Source organism: Aedes albopictus, chromosome 1 (assembly GCF_035046485.1).
Source record: "Aedes albopictus strain Foshan chromosome 1, AalbF5, whole genome shotgun sequence".
NCBI classification, from domain to species: Eukaryota; Metazoa; Arthropoda; class Insecta; order Diptera; family Culicidae; genus Aedes; species Aedes albopictus.
The window spans coordinates 160532774-160548118 of NC_085136.1; the positions used below are offsets into that span (position 1 = coordinate 160532774).

General features: G+C 43.4%; 1 protein-coding gene across 9 annotated transcripts in view; it reads right to left on the minus strand.

Annotated features, from left to right (window-relative positions):
• Window positions 1–15345, minus strand: part of LOC109427696 (integrin alpha-PS1) — a 534426-nt gene that overhangs the window by 11077 nt on the left and 508004 nt on the right. For all 9 annotated transcript variants that reach the window (XM_029872200.2, XM_029872197.2, XM_029872201.2 and 6 more), the window contains 8 exons: window positions 15082–15286; window positions 14495–15025; window positions 7706–8166; window positions 7486–7625; window positions 7152–7393; window positions 6619–6721; window positions 6416–6542; window positions 5839–6347 (listed from right to left, as the gene is read on the minus strand). In XM_029872200.2, coding sequence (XP_029728060.2) covers window positions 5839–6347; window positions 6416–6542; window positions 6619–6721; window positions 7152–7393; window positions 7486–7625; window positions 7706–8166; window positions 14495–15025; window positions 15082–15286 — 2318 coding nt within the window. The remainder of the gene's footprint in view (window positions 1–5838; window positions 6348–6415; window positions 6543–6618; window positions 6722–7151; window positions 7394–7485; window positions 7626–7705; window positions 8167–14494; window positions 15026–15081; window positions 15287–15345) is intronic.

A 15345-nucleotide genomic window follows, 5' to 3' on the forward strand; every position in this document is an offset into this window, starting at 1 on the left:
ACCATTTGATGTAATATCAATTGATACAGTAGGACCTTTACCCCGGACAAACAACAATAATCAATACTGTATAACAATACAGTGTGATTTGACAAAGTATGTGGTTATAATACCCGTACAAAATAAAGAAGCTTCGACTATAGCAAGAAATCTTGTCGAGAATTTTATACTTACATTTGGAAACTTTCTTGAACTTAGGTCGGACCAAGGAACGGAATATAATAATGAAATACTGAATAAAATAGGAAAAATACTAAAATTCAAACAGAAATTTGCTACAGCCTATCACCCACAGACTATAGGTGCACTGGAAAGAAATCATAGATGCCTAAACGAGTATCTAAGATCTTTTTGCAATGAACACCATGACGATTGGGATGACTGGATTAAATTCTATACATTTGTTTACAATACAACGATACACACAGATACAGATTATACCCCACACGAATTGATCTTTGGTAGAAAAGCAAAGTTACCACAGGATATATTTAAAACCAAAGTAGAACCAATTTATAATTTAGAATTGTATTATAATGAACTCAAATACAAACTTCAGAAATCCAACATAATAGCAAAAACCAATTTAATTGAAGGAAAACAACATAGATTACAATACCTCAATAAATACACAAACTCAATAAAGTTATCAGAAGGAGATTTGGTTTATATAACGAACGAAAACAGAAAGAAATTAGATCCTCATTATATTGGACCATATAAAGTCAAAAATGTTGAAGAACTAAATTGTGAATTAGAAGAAATGAGTTCACGAAAGACCACTATTGTACATAAAAATAGAATAATTAAAATGTACTAACTTGATAACAGCATCAGTATAAAATAAATATATTAAGTATTAAGTGAACAACCGAGCCTAACTTGTTTCAAAAAAAAAAAAAATGAAAAAAAAAAAAAAAAATTTTTTTTCTACTATTTTGTAAAGATCTCTGGGACAGAATTTTTGTTTTAAATGATTTCGTTTCATATACATTTCACTAAATCATTCAAAAAAAAAAAGGGGGAAAGGTGTGCTGTGCATCTTCCCGCATAATCAATTACATCCCATAAATACGTACAGTAACTACCAAATCATATACAATTCAATTAGTAAGCATCAATGCTGTTTCCACTGTGCTATCTGCACACAGTAAGAATGGTCAGGAATGCATGTGCGGTCCGAGCGTTCTGACCCGACGCGCGGACACCTGTTTTGCTGACTCGTATTACGAGTGTAGTGGCCCCACAGGGCAGGGTACAATCAGAAGAGTCAAATAACCAAAACATTGGGTTCGATAGGTACATCGCCGAAATTTATATTGTCAGCTTTCTGTCCCAGGCGTCTAGTTAATTCTTTCTCTTTTTTACACATTGAACCATGAACAAGCATATGATAACCATTACAACTTTGTAAGCTATAAAAACCGAACCTTTTGAGAAATACAGCAATCTTTGCCCAACCTTGAAGGGGTTTCAATGTGCTCTGTTATTACTGATACCACATACCGAACTCCCTTCTTGATCTAGTGCCATGGTCCGTGCCATGTGCCACTAGGCAAGGAAGTAAGTCTTCCGCGTCGGATATATCGTTATCAGAGTCCTGTGATGGACTCTCCTCGCGAGTGATAAAGTGTTTCCGCAAAGCTATACGGTGAACCTGTGAGTGATAAAGTGTTCCAGCAGGCTATACGGGGAACCTGTGAGACAAGCAGGCTGTCGAATCGGAGATCCCGATCTGCTTCACTATCGGAAGCAATCGGTGCAGTGGTTCGTGGTACGTCGACAGTGGCTGCTCGAGCCACATGTCGAACGAGAAAGCGTTTTTTCGGGAACTGGACGATAAAGTGACGATTGACGTTGTGTTGGCCGATGGATCCGTGACGCGGTCGGCCGGTATCGGGGAAGGTGTAGTGAAGTGCATTGACAGTGATGGCCGCGTGAGAGACATTACCTTCAAGGAGGTATTGTACCTTCCGGAACTAGACAGTAGTTTGTTGTCAGTACGGAAGCTGACGCAAAAAGGACTGAAGGTGGAATTCGGCGGGTCAAAGTGCACAATTATGAATACGGATGGGAAAGAAGTTGCAGTAGCGCCACTTAGTGGAAACCTGTATCAGCTGAGTGTGGCGCAGGATGCACGGCTGAGCAAGGAGGCTCGGCATTCGGACAGCTGCCAGCATACCTGTCATCGGCGGTTCGGACACCGCGACCCAGCGGTGTTGCAGCGCATCGAAGCGGAGGATCTCAGCGATGGCTTCCAGGTGACGGACTGCGAAATCAGGCAAGTCTGCGAGCGCTGCCTGCAAGGTAAACTTTCTCGTATTCCTTTCCCTAAAATGTCAACTAATAGCTCCAGTCGGATCCTGGACCTGGTGCACACAGACGTGTGCGGTCCCATGAAGTGTGTCACGCCCGGAGGTTGTCGCTATTTGATGACCCTTATTGACGACTACAGTCGCTACACTGTGGTCTGTCTTTTGAGACAAAAGTCCGAGGCGGCCGGGTGCATCAAAAGGTTCGTGGCACACGTAAAGACTAAATTTGGGAGAGCGCCGTGCGTGATTAGATCCGACGGCGGCGGGGAATATGTGAATGAAGAGCTGAAAGATTTCTATGCTTCGGAGGGAATTCAAGCTCAGTACACGGCCGCCTACTCCCCACAGCAGAACGGTGTTGCGGAGCGGAAGAACCGCAGCTTCCAGGAAATGGCAACCTGTATGTTGCTGGATGCAGGTCTCGATAAGCAGTACTGGGGGGAGGCGGTCATGACTGCGGGCTACATCCAGAACCGGATGCCGTCGCGTTCTGTGGACAAAACGCCGTTCGAGAGATGGTTTGAACGGAAGTACTGCGCCACAGAGACAATGGTTGCCGATGTTCTGACCAAGCCGGTCGGAAGCGTGAAGCAGAAGCAGTTCGCGACAGCGTTGGGCTTGACCGACGAGGACGGTCGGGCTAAAGGTGGTGCGTAACATCAATATCGAGGAGGAGTGTTGGTGGGGGCGATATTTAGTAACGCCACCCCTGCGACGTCGATCATGAGTCGACGAAGTCGACGAACAAGAGAGAGAGCGTAAGTAACGAACGGAAACAGATTTCCCCCTTCAGTTAGAACTGTACCGCGATCGAATAAAGTTGTATTCATACCGAGCTACGTGTGTTGAGTTTCTTTTCTTCCCTCGTTGCGTGTTTCCCGTAGTGGACATTTGTCGGGAGTTTTCCGCTGTGATAACCTGGTGGTCGTCGGTTTTCCCACAGCAGTTTCCACCGAATCCATGGTAAAATTAAGAACTGTACCAACAATTTTCAACCGAATGCAAAATTCTGTTAACTGTACAGAAACATTGTCAATATTGCCATGCGTGCAGTACCGTTGACTGAAAATATTCTTGGTTCTACTATTAGGGCATTGTAATTTCGACCATGTCGACTTGAATGTTGCTCGTCTCAGTAATTCAGGAGTCTCCGGGGTTTACAAAAAACTCCAGGCGTTTTCAGGGTTTCAAAACGTTTCAATTGTCAGGAGGTACCAAGAGAATTTGACGGGGATCTCAGGGTGGTTTTAGAGGAGTTTCAAGGCGTTTTATGAGTGCAGGTTCGGAGGGACTTCAGGGCGTTTTCAGGAGGTTTTAGGAGAGCTTCTTTGGGGATTCAGAGGTTTCTAGGCGCTTCAACACGTTTTAGGGAGTTTCCAAGAGGTTTCAATGAGTTTCATGGGGCTTCAGGGCTCCCAAAGATTACAGGAGGCTTCAGGTGATTTCAGGAGAGCTTCATTGGAGTTTCAGATGTTTCAAACCGTTTCAAGACGTGTCGGGGTTCCGAAAGGTTTCAAGGGGTTTCCGTGTGCTTTAGGAGAGTTGAGGAGACACTCAAAGGATTACAGGATGTTTCAGGGTCTTTTCAAGGCGTTTCAATCCGTTTCAAGATGTTTCACTGGGGTTTCAGGGGATCTCCGGGGAGGAAAGCTCCAGGGACTCTCAAGAAAACTTTCGAATGTTTTTCAAGACGTTTCAGTAGTCAGGAAACATCAAGACATCATTTTTGGCAGTGTTGTACTTCTTACAACAGCGCGCGTCCTGAAGGATTAAAAGAAGTTTACGGGGACTTCATGGTGGTTTTATAACGTTCCATGGAGTTTTATGAGGTTCCATGGAGTTCCAAGGGACATTAGGGCAGAACCTGAGAATTTCTCAGGAGAACTTTATTGGAGATTCAGAGGTTTCAATGCGAGCTTCAGGATGGCTCCCAAGGATTTCAGGAGGCTTCATGCGATTTCAGAAGAGCTTTATTATTGGGATTTCAGAGGTTTCAAGGCGTTTCAAGACGTTTCAGGGAGTTTCCGAAAAGTTTCACGGTATGTCAGTGAGCTTCAGGAGAAACTCAGAGGATCTCCAGCTCAATCCATCAACGCAAACAATAGTTACAGCATCTCAATCTTGGCAATTTTGTATGAAAATCGGCGTTTGTTCGATCAATTAGGCGCTGTCCGTAAACTACGTAGACTTTTTTGGGCCATTTCAGAACCCCCCACCCCCTCGTAGAGTTTTGTTCATACAAAATTTTCAAAACCTGTATGGACTATGGAGTGTAGACTCTGGTCAGAAACCCCCCCCCATCTCCGCTTAAGAGTCTACTTAGTTTATGGACAGGTCCTTATGCACCACAGTGTACATAACTACAGGGGTTCAATACATATACATTCATTTGCACAAACATTTTTCATGGGATTTTCAAAACGTTTCAATGTGTTGTTCCTGGGGGCTTCAAAGGCTATTCAGAGAGTTTAAAGAGTGATCTAAACGGGTTTGAATGCGCTTCAGTGGTATTGAAAGTGTTCTAGAGAGCTACAGGGAGTTTTGTGGGAGTTTCAAGGAAGCTTACGCAGCTCCCACAAGGCTTTTAGAATCGTTTTAATGGGATTCAAAACGTTTCGAAAGGTTTCAGGAGATTTCAGGGTGTTCAGATGTTCAGGGATGTTCAGATACTGTATAGTAAGTTCAAATTCCGGTCAACGTTGTGTGGCAAAGGGCCACCGGGTCATCTCAGATGTGTAGGCTTGGGTGAACAGAAAGCATATAAAAGCAAACTTTGATTTGAAGTGTAGCACTTCTCTAGCATTATGATGGTCAAACGACACCCAAACCCGTCGTATGAATGTATGAAACGACGGCCGCCTTTGTATGCCTCCTCTGAAAAACAGCTGGCGCAGTCGAGAGTACCGAGCGCTTTGATACTTGGAGCGAAGTAGACGGCACCTGACGGCACTACTTGGTTCGATAAAGAGTGCAGAGAGGTCTAAGACTTAAGAAAAACGCAACGCGATCGGTCATGCTGCAGAGAAGTGGAAGCTACGAAGAACGACAAAATGGAATTGTTGTGCTCTTTTCAATAAACATGAAAGTTATGATGATTAACCTGGGCTTGTTAGGAGAATATCTGTAAATAAAAAGAAAATCGCGTTAAGTACTGTTCCTTTGAATTCCACTAAGAATTTGCATCATTTGACAGGTACGTATTTCGACCTCAACTGTAAGGTCGTCTTACAGTTGAGGTCGAAATACGTATCTGTCAAAGAATGCAAATTCTTAGTGGAATTCAAAGGAACAGTACTTAACGCGATTTTCTTTTTATTTATGAAAGTTATACTGTAAGCTCAACTCATCTAGCAACGACTTCGTTCCTCGTGCCGAAACGTCCAGATAAGGACAAAAGCTTTTTGACGGACGGGCATGAGGAGATTGAAAAGTGGAAGCAGTACTATGATGAGCATCTGTAGGACGCAGAGAACGTAACCCCGGGAACAACCAAATTTTCGAGAAAGGATTAGTCAAAACTTACCGTAACAGAATCAAACGGATGATCCTGCTGCACCTCGAACACCTTTATCCGGGCTGTGGATGCGATTTTTACCAGATCTACCCGTGGATAGTCCGACACCAGCGTCGAGTTCCACAATCTAGCCGTTACGTTGATGAGCACCTGGGCTTTCGGTTGCACGTCGTACACGTTGCACACGATCGAAATGCATTTGGCAGTGTTTCGTTTGCAGTCCATGTGCACGATGTCGGTCTGCTTGCCGTCTTTGTCGGTTAATCGTTCGGCACGAATGATCATCGATCGATCCCGACGGACTCGATTGAGCGAATTTTCCGATGCGGATGAGTGGGATGTTTGCTTGGCAAACGACACCCGTTCGGACTTTTCCGAAGAAAATGTGAGCGACTTGTTGTACGCTCGTTGCGTGTAGCGCTCCATTTGCACCAGATCGTTGAGCACAGAGGATTTCTTCAATCCAAGGGGATTGATGGCCGAATGCGGATCGACGACACAGTCACCTCCGTTGGTTGCTGAAATTAATGGATAATGTCAAGTTGTAATATTCTGCCTGGCAAATTAAAGACGAATCGATACATACCATCAACAGAGGGCGTATCGGTCAAGTAGAGCAGCCATTTTCCCTGCGGTTTATCGTTGGCCACCTGGTGGGGCCACTGAATGTTAACCTGCACTTTCGGAGCCCGCCACGGTCCATCGTTGTAGATCTGAAATTATGATTGATTGAGAAATTATTGATCGGATGGGACCGCGAGGTCACATGACGGTGGTGGCAAAGCTTACGAGATAGATGTGTTGCACAGCCGTTCCGATATCTTCTACCGTTTCCATCGCACTTTCACCTTTCACGTCTCCGCCGTAGAATGCTTGTTCGGGATGGGCAGCTCTGTTGAAGGATACAAAATTAACCAGGTTAAATGTGGGTTTGAGTGTGACTGTTCTATTAGAGAATGTATCGTGCTGTGCATGCACGAAAGACCGATCCTCCTATAATGCCGGGTTTGAAACCCGTGGCTGTCACGCCGAGGCTCTGGATTGGATTAAATCTTGCTCAGACATATGTACTTCCAAAATTTCGAGGGATAACTAATTTGAAGAAAGCCGAAAAAGTTGCCCATAATTTTAGTAAGGCTTTCACTAACCCAATTGAATATTAGGTTTCAGTACATTTTCGACAATTTATTGGAATCTATTATTAAGAAATTCAAGAAACTTATTAAACAACTTCCAGAAACTATACACAGCATCAAGTTCATAGTAGTTGACAAAAAAGTACGAAAAGTTCACAAGAAATGATAAACCGCAGAGGTACATACCCAGATATGCTAATCTTGGCACGTTTGATAACGTGAACCACGTTGCTCGTGCTGTTCTTCGTGCCCTCGAGCAGCGCCGACGTAGTATTGACGAACACCTGGAAGGTCAGCTTCGATACCAGGTCATCCACCCGCTGGGGATCAAATCGCAGCGAAAGTTTCGCCACCGCATCTCTCCGCATCGGATTACCCAGTGAGCAGTCAACGAGCGTGGCATTGAACTGGGTGCATGTGTACAGGCTCTGGAAAGACAAAAAAAAAACGCGGCGTTGACGTTATTAGATTCCACTATCGCTTGCGATGCGATTGCATTCCGAAGAAGATATGTATGTACCTTTGTTCCACTGTACGATATACTGGGATCGTGTTTCACAAACAGATGGGTTTCGTACGCTGAATCGGCATGATTAGAAACACTCACGTTGAGCAGTATACCACGATCCCGGCCGAGCACCAGCGAGTATGAACCGTCGCCTGGGTGAAATATATTTTTTTTATTAGTGATATTCAATGTACAAAAGAATAATGTTCGTTGTTCAATTTAAGCTACTAACCTTGTTGTTCCAAGGAAAGCTTGGACTTGACGTCAATCTTCGACTGGCAAATGCCGTCCTGGCCGCAATCCTTTTGGAACGTAGCTTCAAACGTACGATCAGCCTGGGTTTGGTCCAGAATGGGATCCAATGCGTCCAAAGCCGACAATGGCAGCGTAGTGTCCACAATGGTGTAATTCAAGCGGAACCGAATCGGATTCTGAATATCCCGTGTATTGTCCTTGATGTAGACAACCTCTTCGCGGCACTCCTGTCGCCCGTCGGTGATGACGCTGATTCGTTTTCGCAAGATGTTCGAACGATTGCGCGTGTCCGGCCCGAAGTAGACGCGTGAGAATTTTTTCAAGTTGTTGTACGTCTCCGCTTCGATCGTGTAGATCAGGATCAAGTGCTGCGGCTGACCGCTGGAGTGGCCCGATTCTTCGTATGGCTCGATCGAACAGCACGCCCGGAAGGAGAAACTGAAAGTGGGAGAAAAGTATATACATACAGTTACTACTTGAAAAATTATCGGCATTATCAGCACCTTCGGGTACATGGAACGGTGTCGAAGGAACGGTAGGCTCTACGAGGAGTGAAGAAATGTGGGAGAAGAAAGCAGCGCGGACGGTCATGCTGTAGCATGAGACCCGGCAGAAGGTGGAAGATACTAACGAAAGCGGAAGCAGCATTTCGAAAAGAAAAACGCTAGCAGAGTATGAAGAAATATGAAGAAGTATGAAGAAACGCAATGCATCCCGAAACGACTTCGTACCACGCGCCGAAATGTTCCAGAATAAGGACAGAAGCTTCTTGAAGAACTTACGTAAGGTAATCGAAAGGTAGAAGAAGCCCTTTGACCACAAAGCAGGCACTGAGGACAGCGGACATGGGCGTAGCCAGAGGGGTGCTGGGGAATTTGTTAAGAACGCTTTTCTGGAATTTCCAAAGGACTTCCTCATGGGATTACTTCCGGGCATCCTCATAGGATTTCTTAAGGAATTCCTTCAGGTTTTCCTTCAGAAATTCCTCCAGGGTTTCACCCGGGAATTTCTTCTGTGTTTCTTTCAGGAACAACTCTAGGGATAATTTTAAAAAGTCCTCCAAGGATTTGGAATACTTTTTAGAATTCCTTCAGGAGTTCCTCTTGGAATTATTTCAGGAGTTCCTCCAGAAATTTATCCAGTTATTCCTCCAGGGACTGTTTGGGGATTTCCTTAGGAGTGCCTTTAGGAACTGTTTCCGGGATTCCTTCAGGAACTGCCACAAGGATTTCTCAAAGAGTTCCTCCTGATATTGCTCCAGGAATTATTCCAGGATTTCCTTCAGAAATGCCTCTAGAGAATCCTCCAGACATTCCTCCAGGAATTTTTCTAGAGACTCCTCCAGGAGTGTTTCTAGAGATTCCTCTGTTAATCCCTACAGGCATTCCTCCAGGATATCCTCCAGGGATTCCTCCATGGATCCTCCAATAATTTCTGCAGAGCATAGGTCGGGAAATCTAGGAATTCCTCCAGAGATTCGTCCAGGAATCGCTTCAGGGATTCTTCCAGGAATTTCTCCAGGGATATTCCCAGTGTTTCTTCCAGGGAATCCTCCAGAAATTCCTTAAAAGGTTCCTGCAGGATTTTCTTCAAAAATGCCTGTAGAGAATCCTCCAGATATTTCTTCAGAAATTCTTCTAGAGACTCCTCCAGGAGTGTTTCTAGAGATTCCTCTGTTAATCCCTACAAGCATTCCTCTAGGATATCCTCCAGGGATTCCTCCAATAACTTCTGCAGGGCATAACTCGGGAAATCCTTCTTTGTTTTTTTATCTGGAAAACCTTACTTTAAAAATTCCTCCATAGAGCCTCCCAGGAATTAGGCCAGGAATTTGAGATTTCTTCTAGAATTTTTCTAGGGATTCCTCTCAAAATTCGTCCAGGAATTTCTGCAGAATATTCTCCAAGGAATCCTCCAGAAATTTACCTAGGATTTCTTTCAGGGTTTCCTCATGAGATGTCTTCAGATATTTCTCAAGGTATTCCTCCCATAATTTATACAGGAATTCTCCGGGAATTCCATCAGGGATTCTACAGGGCTTCCACCATGCATTCCTGATGCTTCTTTAGGGATTTATCCAGGAAATCTTCCAGGGATTGCTCCGGGAATTCTTCTAGGGATTGCTCCAGGAATTCCTCAAATAATTTCATCAGAAATTCCTCTCAGGTTCTCTTCAAAAATTCATTCAGGAGTTCTTTCAGAAATTTCATTAATCCTTCAATCATCATTCCAGGTTCTCTTCAAAAATTCATTCAGGAGTTCTTTCAGAAATTTCATTAATCCTTCAATCATCTTTCCAGGGATCTACGTGCATCAAAAAGCATATTTCTCCCTGTTTCTCTATTTTTCTCTCATTCCCCCACTTTCATTAGCTGTAACTCACGCTAGAGAAGTTCTCCTGTAGAAATCCCTGAAAGTCACAAAGGAAATCCTGACAGAAGTCCTGTTCAGAATCCTTATATGGCATCCTCAAAGAAATCACGGAAAAAATTTCGACTGGAAGCTCCCAGATGGAATCATAGGAGAAATCCCTTGAGGAATGTCACAGAAACTGGAGAAGAATCTTTGAAGGGACCACAGAAAGAATGTTGGCATGAATACCTGAAGACTCCCGCGAGATTCCCTGAAGGAATACAAGGAGAAATCCCTGAAGCAATCCTAACAGGAACCGCTAAAGGAATCCCCCGAAACCGAAGGGATCTTTGGAGGAATTTCAGCAGTAATCCCTGAAGGAATGCCGAGAACATTTGTTAGTCCAAGATTTTCTAAAGCAATCCCAGCAAAATTCCCTAAAGGAATCCCGGGAGGATTTCCTATAGCAGTTCTGGGAGTCATATCTGGTAGAATCCTGAGAGAATTGAAGAAATGCCGGCTAGAATATCTAAAAGAATCTTGTCAAGATTTTCTAAATCAAGGATTATTTTGTTCCTGAAGGAATCCCGTAGAGAATACCTGATGGAATCCTTAGAGAAATCATGTTAGGAATCTTGGATGAAAGCTTAGCTTCAGGAATCCCTGAAAGAACCATATAGGAGATAGCGGAAGGAATTTCTTTAATCCGTGAAAAAAAAACTCGGGAAGAATTTTTGAAGGAACCCCATCAGAAATTCCGACACGAATATCTAAAAAATCTAAGGTTGCCTGAAGAAATCTTGGCAGAAGTCTATATTCCTACATATTCCTTTTCGGGATGAATCACTAATGGAATAACAGCAGGGATTCCGAAAATAATCATTGAAGGAGTTTAATCCCTCAGAGAATGCCGAATAGAATAACTAAAAGAATGCTTTTAGAATTTTCCGAAGCCCTGCAGAAATCCCTGAAGAGAACTCGGGAGCAACCGTTTCCAAGAACATCTGAAGGAATCCCGGGTGGAATCCTGGGTAGATTCTCGAAATGAATGCCTGAAGAAATCCCGGAAAAAAAATCCTGAAGGTATCTCACCATTTCGTGGCCGCCATCTTGGATTATGATCCACCATTTTAATTTCTGGTTCGCCATATTGGATTTCAAAATGCCGTCGAATATCGATTTTTGACTTCTACTCATCAAGCTCTCAAGCTCGATCGATAGATACACATATTGTATGGTATCATAGCTCAAACTACCATTTCGAGGCCGCCATCTTGAATTATGGTCCGCCATCTTGGTTTTCAAAATAGCGTCGAATATTTATTTTTAAGTTCTGCTCATCAAACCCTATCGGTAGATGGGAGGAGGACGGTCAGGCTAAGGCCGGGGTGGCCTCTGCTGTACATAGTAGCCGCCTCCATTCCACTCGGTCCATGGCTGTTTGCCTCCAGTTCCGCACTCTGCGTAGGGTCCGCAGATCGTCCTCCACTTGGTCGATCCACCTAGCTCGCTGCGCTCCACGTCTTCTTGTACCGGTCGGATGACTCTCGAGAACCATTTTAGTCGGGTTGCTATCCGACATCCTGATGACGTGACCCGCCCACCGTAGCCTCCCGATTTTCGCGGTATGGACGATGGTTGGTTCTCTCAGCAGCTGATGCAGCTCGTGGTTCATTCGCCGTCTCCAAGTCCCGTCTTCCATCTGCACTCCGCCGTAGATGGTACGCAACACCTTCCGTTCGAAAACTCCAAGGGCGCGTTGGTCCTCTGCACGTAGGGTCCATGTTTCGTGCCCATAGAGGACGACCGGTCTAATCAGCGTTTTGTAGATGGTTAACTTCGTGTTACGGCGAACTTTATTCGATCGTAGAGTTCTGCGGACCCATACTGAATAGTATCCGAAGCCGCATTTCAGTTAGATATACAGGGGATGGCCAAAATGTTTGGGATAGGCAACTTTTTTCTCCCACAAAAAAATTCAACATGCTGTAACTTTTCATAGAGTGCATCGAAAAATCTCAAATTTTGACTGTTTGTCAACCTATTATATGTGCATCATTGGTAGAAATTTGGGCTCGATTGATTAATTTTTCGCGAAGTTAGAACCGTTCGGCTAAAACACTATTATTTAGACATCTCATTTTTGAACTGTCATATCTCGGAAACCAGTGAACCGAATTGAATGATTTTTTTAACGGTTATCAACAATATATTGATACTTAATACGACGTTATAAAATGTAATATTTTCTCACGGAAAATTAAGTTATAATGGATTGAAATTTTTACCCATATAGGCGCTGTCCATAAACTACGTAGACTCATTTTTGGCCATCTCAGACCCCCCCTCCCCCCTCGTAGACTTTTGTTCATACAAAATTTTCGAAATTTGTATGGAGCGTAGACTTTGGCCAGACCCCCCCGTCCCCCCCTAAGAGTCTACGTAGTTTATGGACAGGCCCATAGAGGAAAATAAGTCAAATTTACAATACCGCACAAAAATTACTAAATCTGTTCTTCCTTCAATCTAAATAGGCTCTAATATATCTGATAGGAGATAACTTGAGAACAGAAGAGGAAGATCTTTGGATATCAACACTAAAATTTATTGACATTGATGTAAAAAAAAAATACATTTTTTCGAGAAAAATCGAAATGATAACTTTTTTCAACATTTAAAAAGTACCTATGTTTGAATAGTTTGTGAAGCATTTACATATTGTTAGTGTACGTTCAAAATTTCATTCAATTCGGTTCACTGGTTTTCGAGATATGACACCTCAAAAATGAGTTGTCTGAAAAATAGTGTTTTACGCGAACAGTTCTAACTTTGCGAAATAATAATCAATCGAGCCCAAATTTGTACCAATGATGCACACATAATAGGTTGACAAACAGTCAAAATTTGAGATTTTTTGATGCGCTCTATGAAAAGTTATAGCTTGTTGAACTTTTTTGTGAGAGAAAAAAAAATTGCCTATCCCAAACATTTTGGCCATCCCCTGTATTTAATATATTCTGGAGCTTCGGCAGCCATCTTGGAACCTAAACCGCTATCTTGAATCCCAATACTATTATAATTTGATTGAAATTGCTTGACGCATTCCAGAGTTATGCCGTTATACATACACATAGACATACAAATAGACAAACATATAAACATCCATATATACATTGACTTTTGTATGTATTGATAACTCTGCCGAAGACATGAACTATAAATTATTAACCATTGTTAAGAATCCACGGGAATAAATTACTTTCGCATTGTAAATGAAGATCGTGACAATATGTAATCTTTGCAGCATCGTTTACGCCACCTAGTGAACCAATCACAAACTATATTGCCAACTAAGAACAAGGTATGGGTGTAAATTTTGATTAATTCCGTAGATGTTCACATAAAAAAATTGTCATATTTAAAGGACGATGTGCGTTGGGGCATATGTTCTATAAATAGGACCCTGGGTGGATATTGATTAACATTGCGCTAGAGGGTATCATGTGGAAAACTGGGTGCATCAGCCGGAGACCGATTTTCAACCAATCCGGACAATTTAATTGCTTCGTTGACGATATGTAAATATATCAATGGCAGACCGTTTGAAATGGTCACTGAGCTCTATATCCGCCTCTTACGCGAAGCGTTCCTGATGGTATGTGAAACTGAGCAAGAAAAGACATGCCTTAGCAGCAGTGTTACAAAAAACGGGGATACACTCGAGGTTTGTTGCTAACGGCTGTTTATAACGCGAGCCGTGAAACATTAAGATGATTATGCGTCTTAATATTTCACGGCGAAAGTCGTGTCTACTATGGGGTCCAGACATACGTCCAGAAGAACTGCGGTTAGAAAAGTTTCCTTATCGTTCAAAACGTCAAATTTCGCTCTAATCTCCTCGTGATCAATAACATATAGTTACGATTAAAAGGTGGAAGCAGCATTTTGACGAACACCTAAATGACACAAAGAACGTAAGAACGGATGATCAGGTTAGCGGAATTCGCTTATCACCGATAACGAATGAGTGGAGGGAGAGCTATCAGGCCGGCTACGATGACAGCCAGTCGACAACGGATCATAGATATTCATTGTACAACAAATCCTCCAGAAATGCCGTGAATACCAGATCCCAACGCATCACTAGTTCATCGACCTCAAGGCGACAAACTACAATATGGACTGCTAAGAGCTATGTACAATTTGGGAGGGAAGGGCTTTCTCGGGAAGCTTGCCAGAGTTTTGGGAGAACTGCCCAGTTCATACTTCGGGGACGGCAACAAGGGCTTGTACTTTATGCCTACTACCAACTAATATCTGCCTCTGCAGGTTTAATGTATCGAGTCGTGTTGAGCTCGAGCCGAGGTACGATTGCTGAAAAATTCGGTGAATTTATCTGCATTGCTCTACTCACCATGTGGCATTGGCAGTGGGATCCGCTCGGCAGCCGGGCTTCGTAGGATCGATATTCTGCAACTCCTCACTTTTCACCGATGTCTTAATGTTCGTAATGGGTCGTGCCAACAGCGTAGTTACAGCCGCAGAATCGTACGCACCGATAACCAAATCCGGATAGGTATTATTATCCAGATCGATTCCTCCAGACAGGGAACCCCCAAAAGTCTTCAATGTGGGCACCTTGAGACCCAGAGAGCTCGATGATATCACTTGCGAAGGTTTTGTAGACAATCCATTTGATGTTCCCAGATATATGTACACAACACCGTTGCCTTCATAGGGTGCCCCGATGGCAATATCTTCGCAACCGTCTTTATTGATGTCTCCCAAATTGGCAAGGGCCATGCCGAACTGTGAATCAACTTTCCCTGTCAGTTTGGTCGTGTAGTTGTCCGCAAAGTTGTTATTCATGTTCTCATACACGTAGACGGCTCCACCTTCTGATTTGGAGAAGTAGAACGGTGCTGCGACCAGTAGATCCGGTGCACTGAAATATAGATTTGGTTAAGCCTAAATCCTTAAAGATATTCTTTTTCTACTTACTGATCACCGTTCACATCTGCAGTAGTCATTTCGTATCCGAAACTGGAACCGAACTGCTCACCTCGCAGCTCTTTCTCCTTGACTATTGGGTTTCGCTTATTTCGATTCGAGAAAATAATCACTTGCCCATTCCCCCGAGATCTAGGAGCACCTCCCGCGTAGGACATGTAATCCCCAAAGTACTTTCCTCCGGTTACCGACATTCCTAGAAACAATTACCAAAGTTTAATGCTACCACATGGCGACCGTGGACCACCACCATTT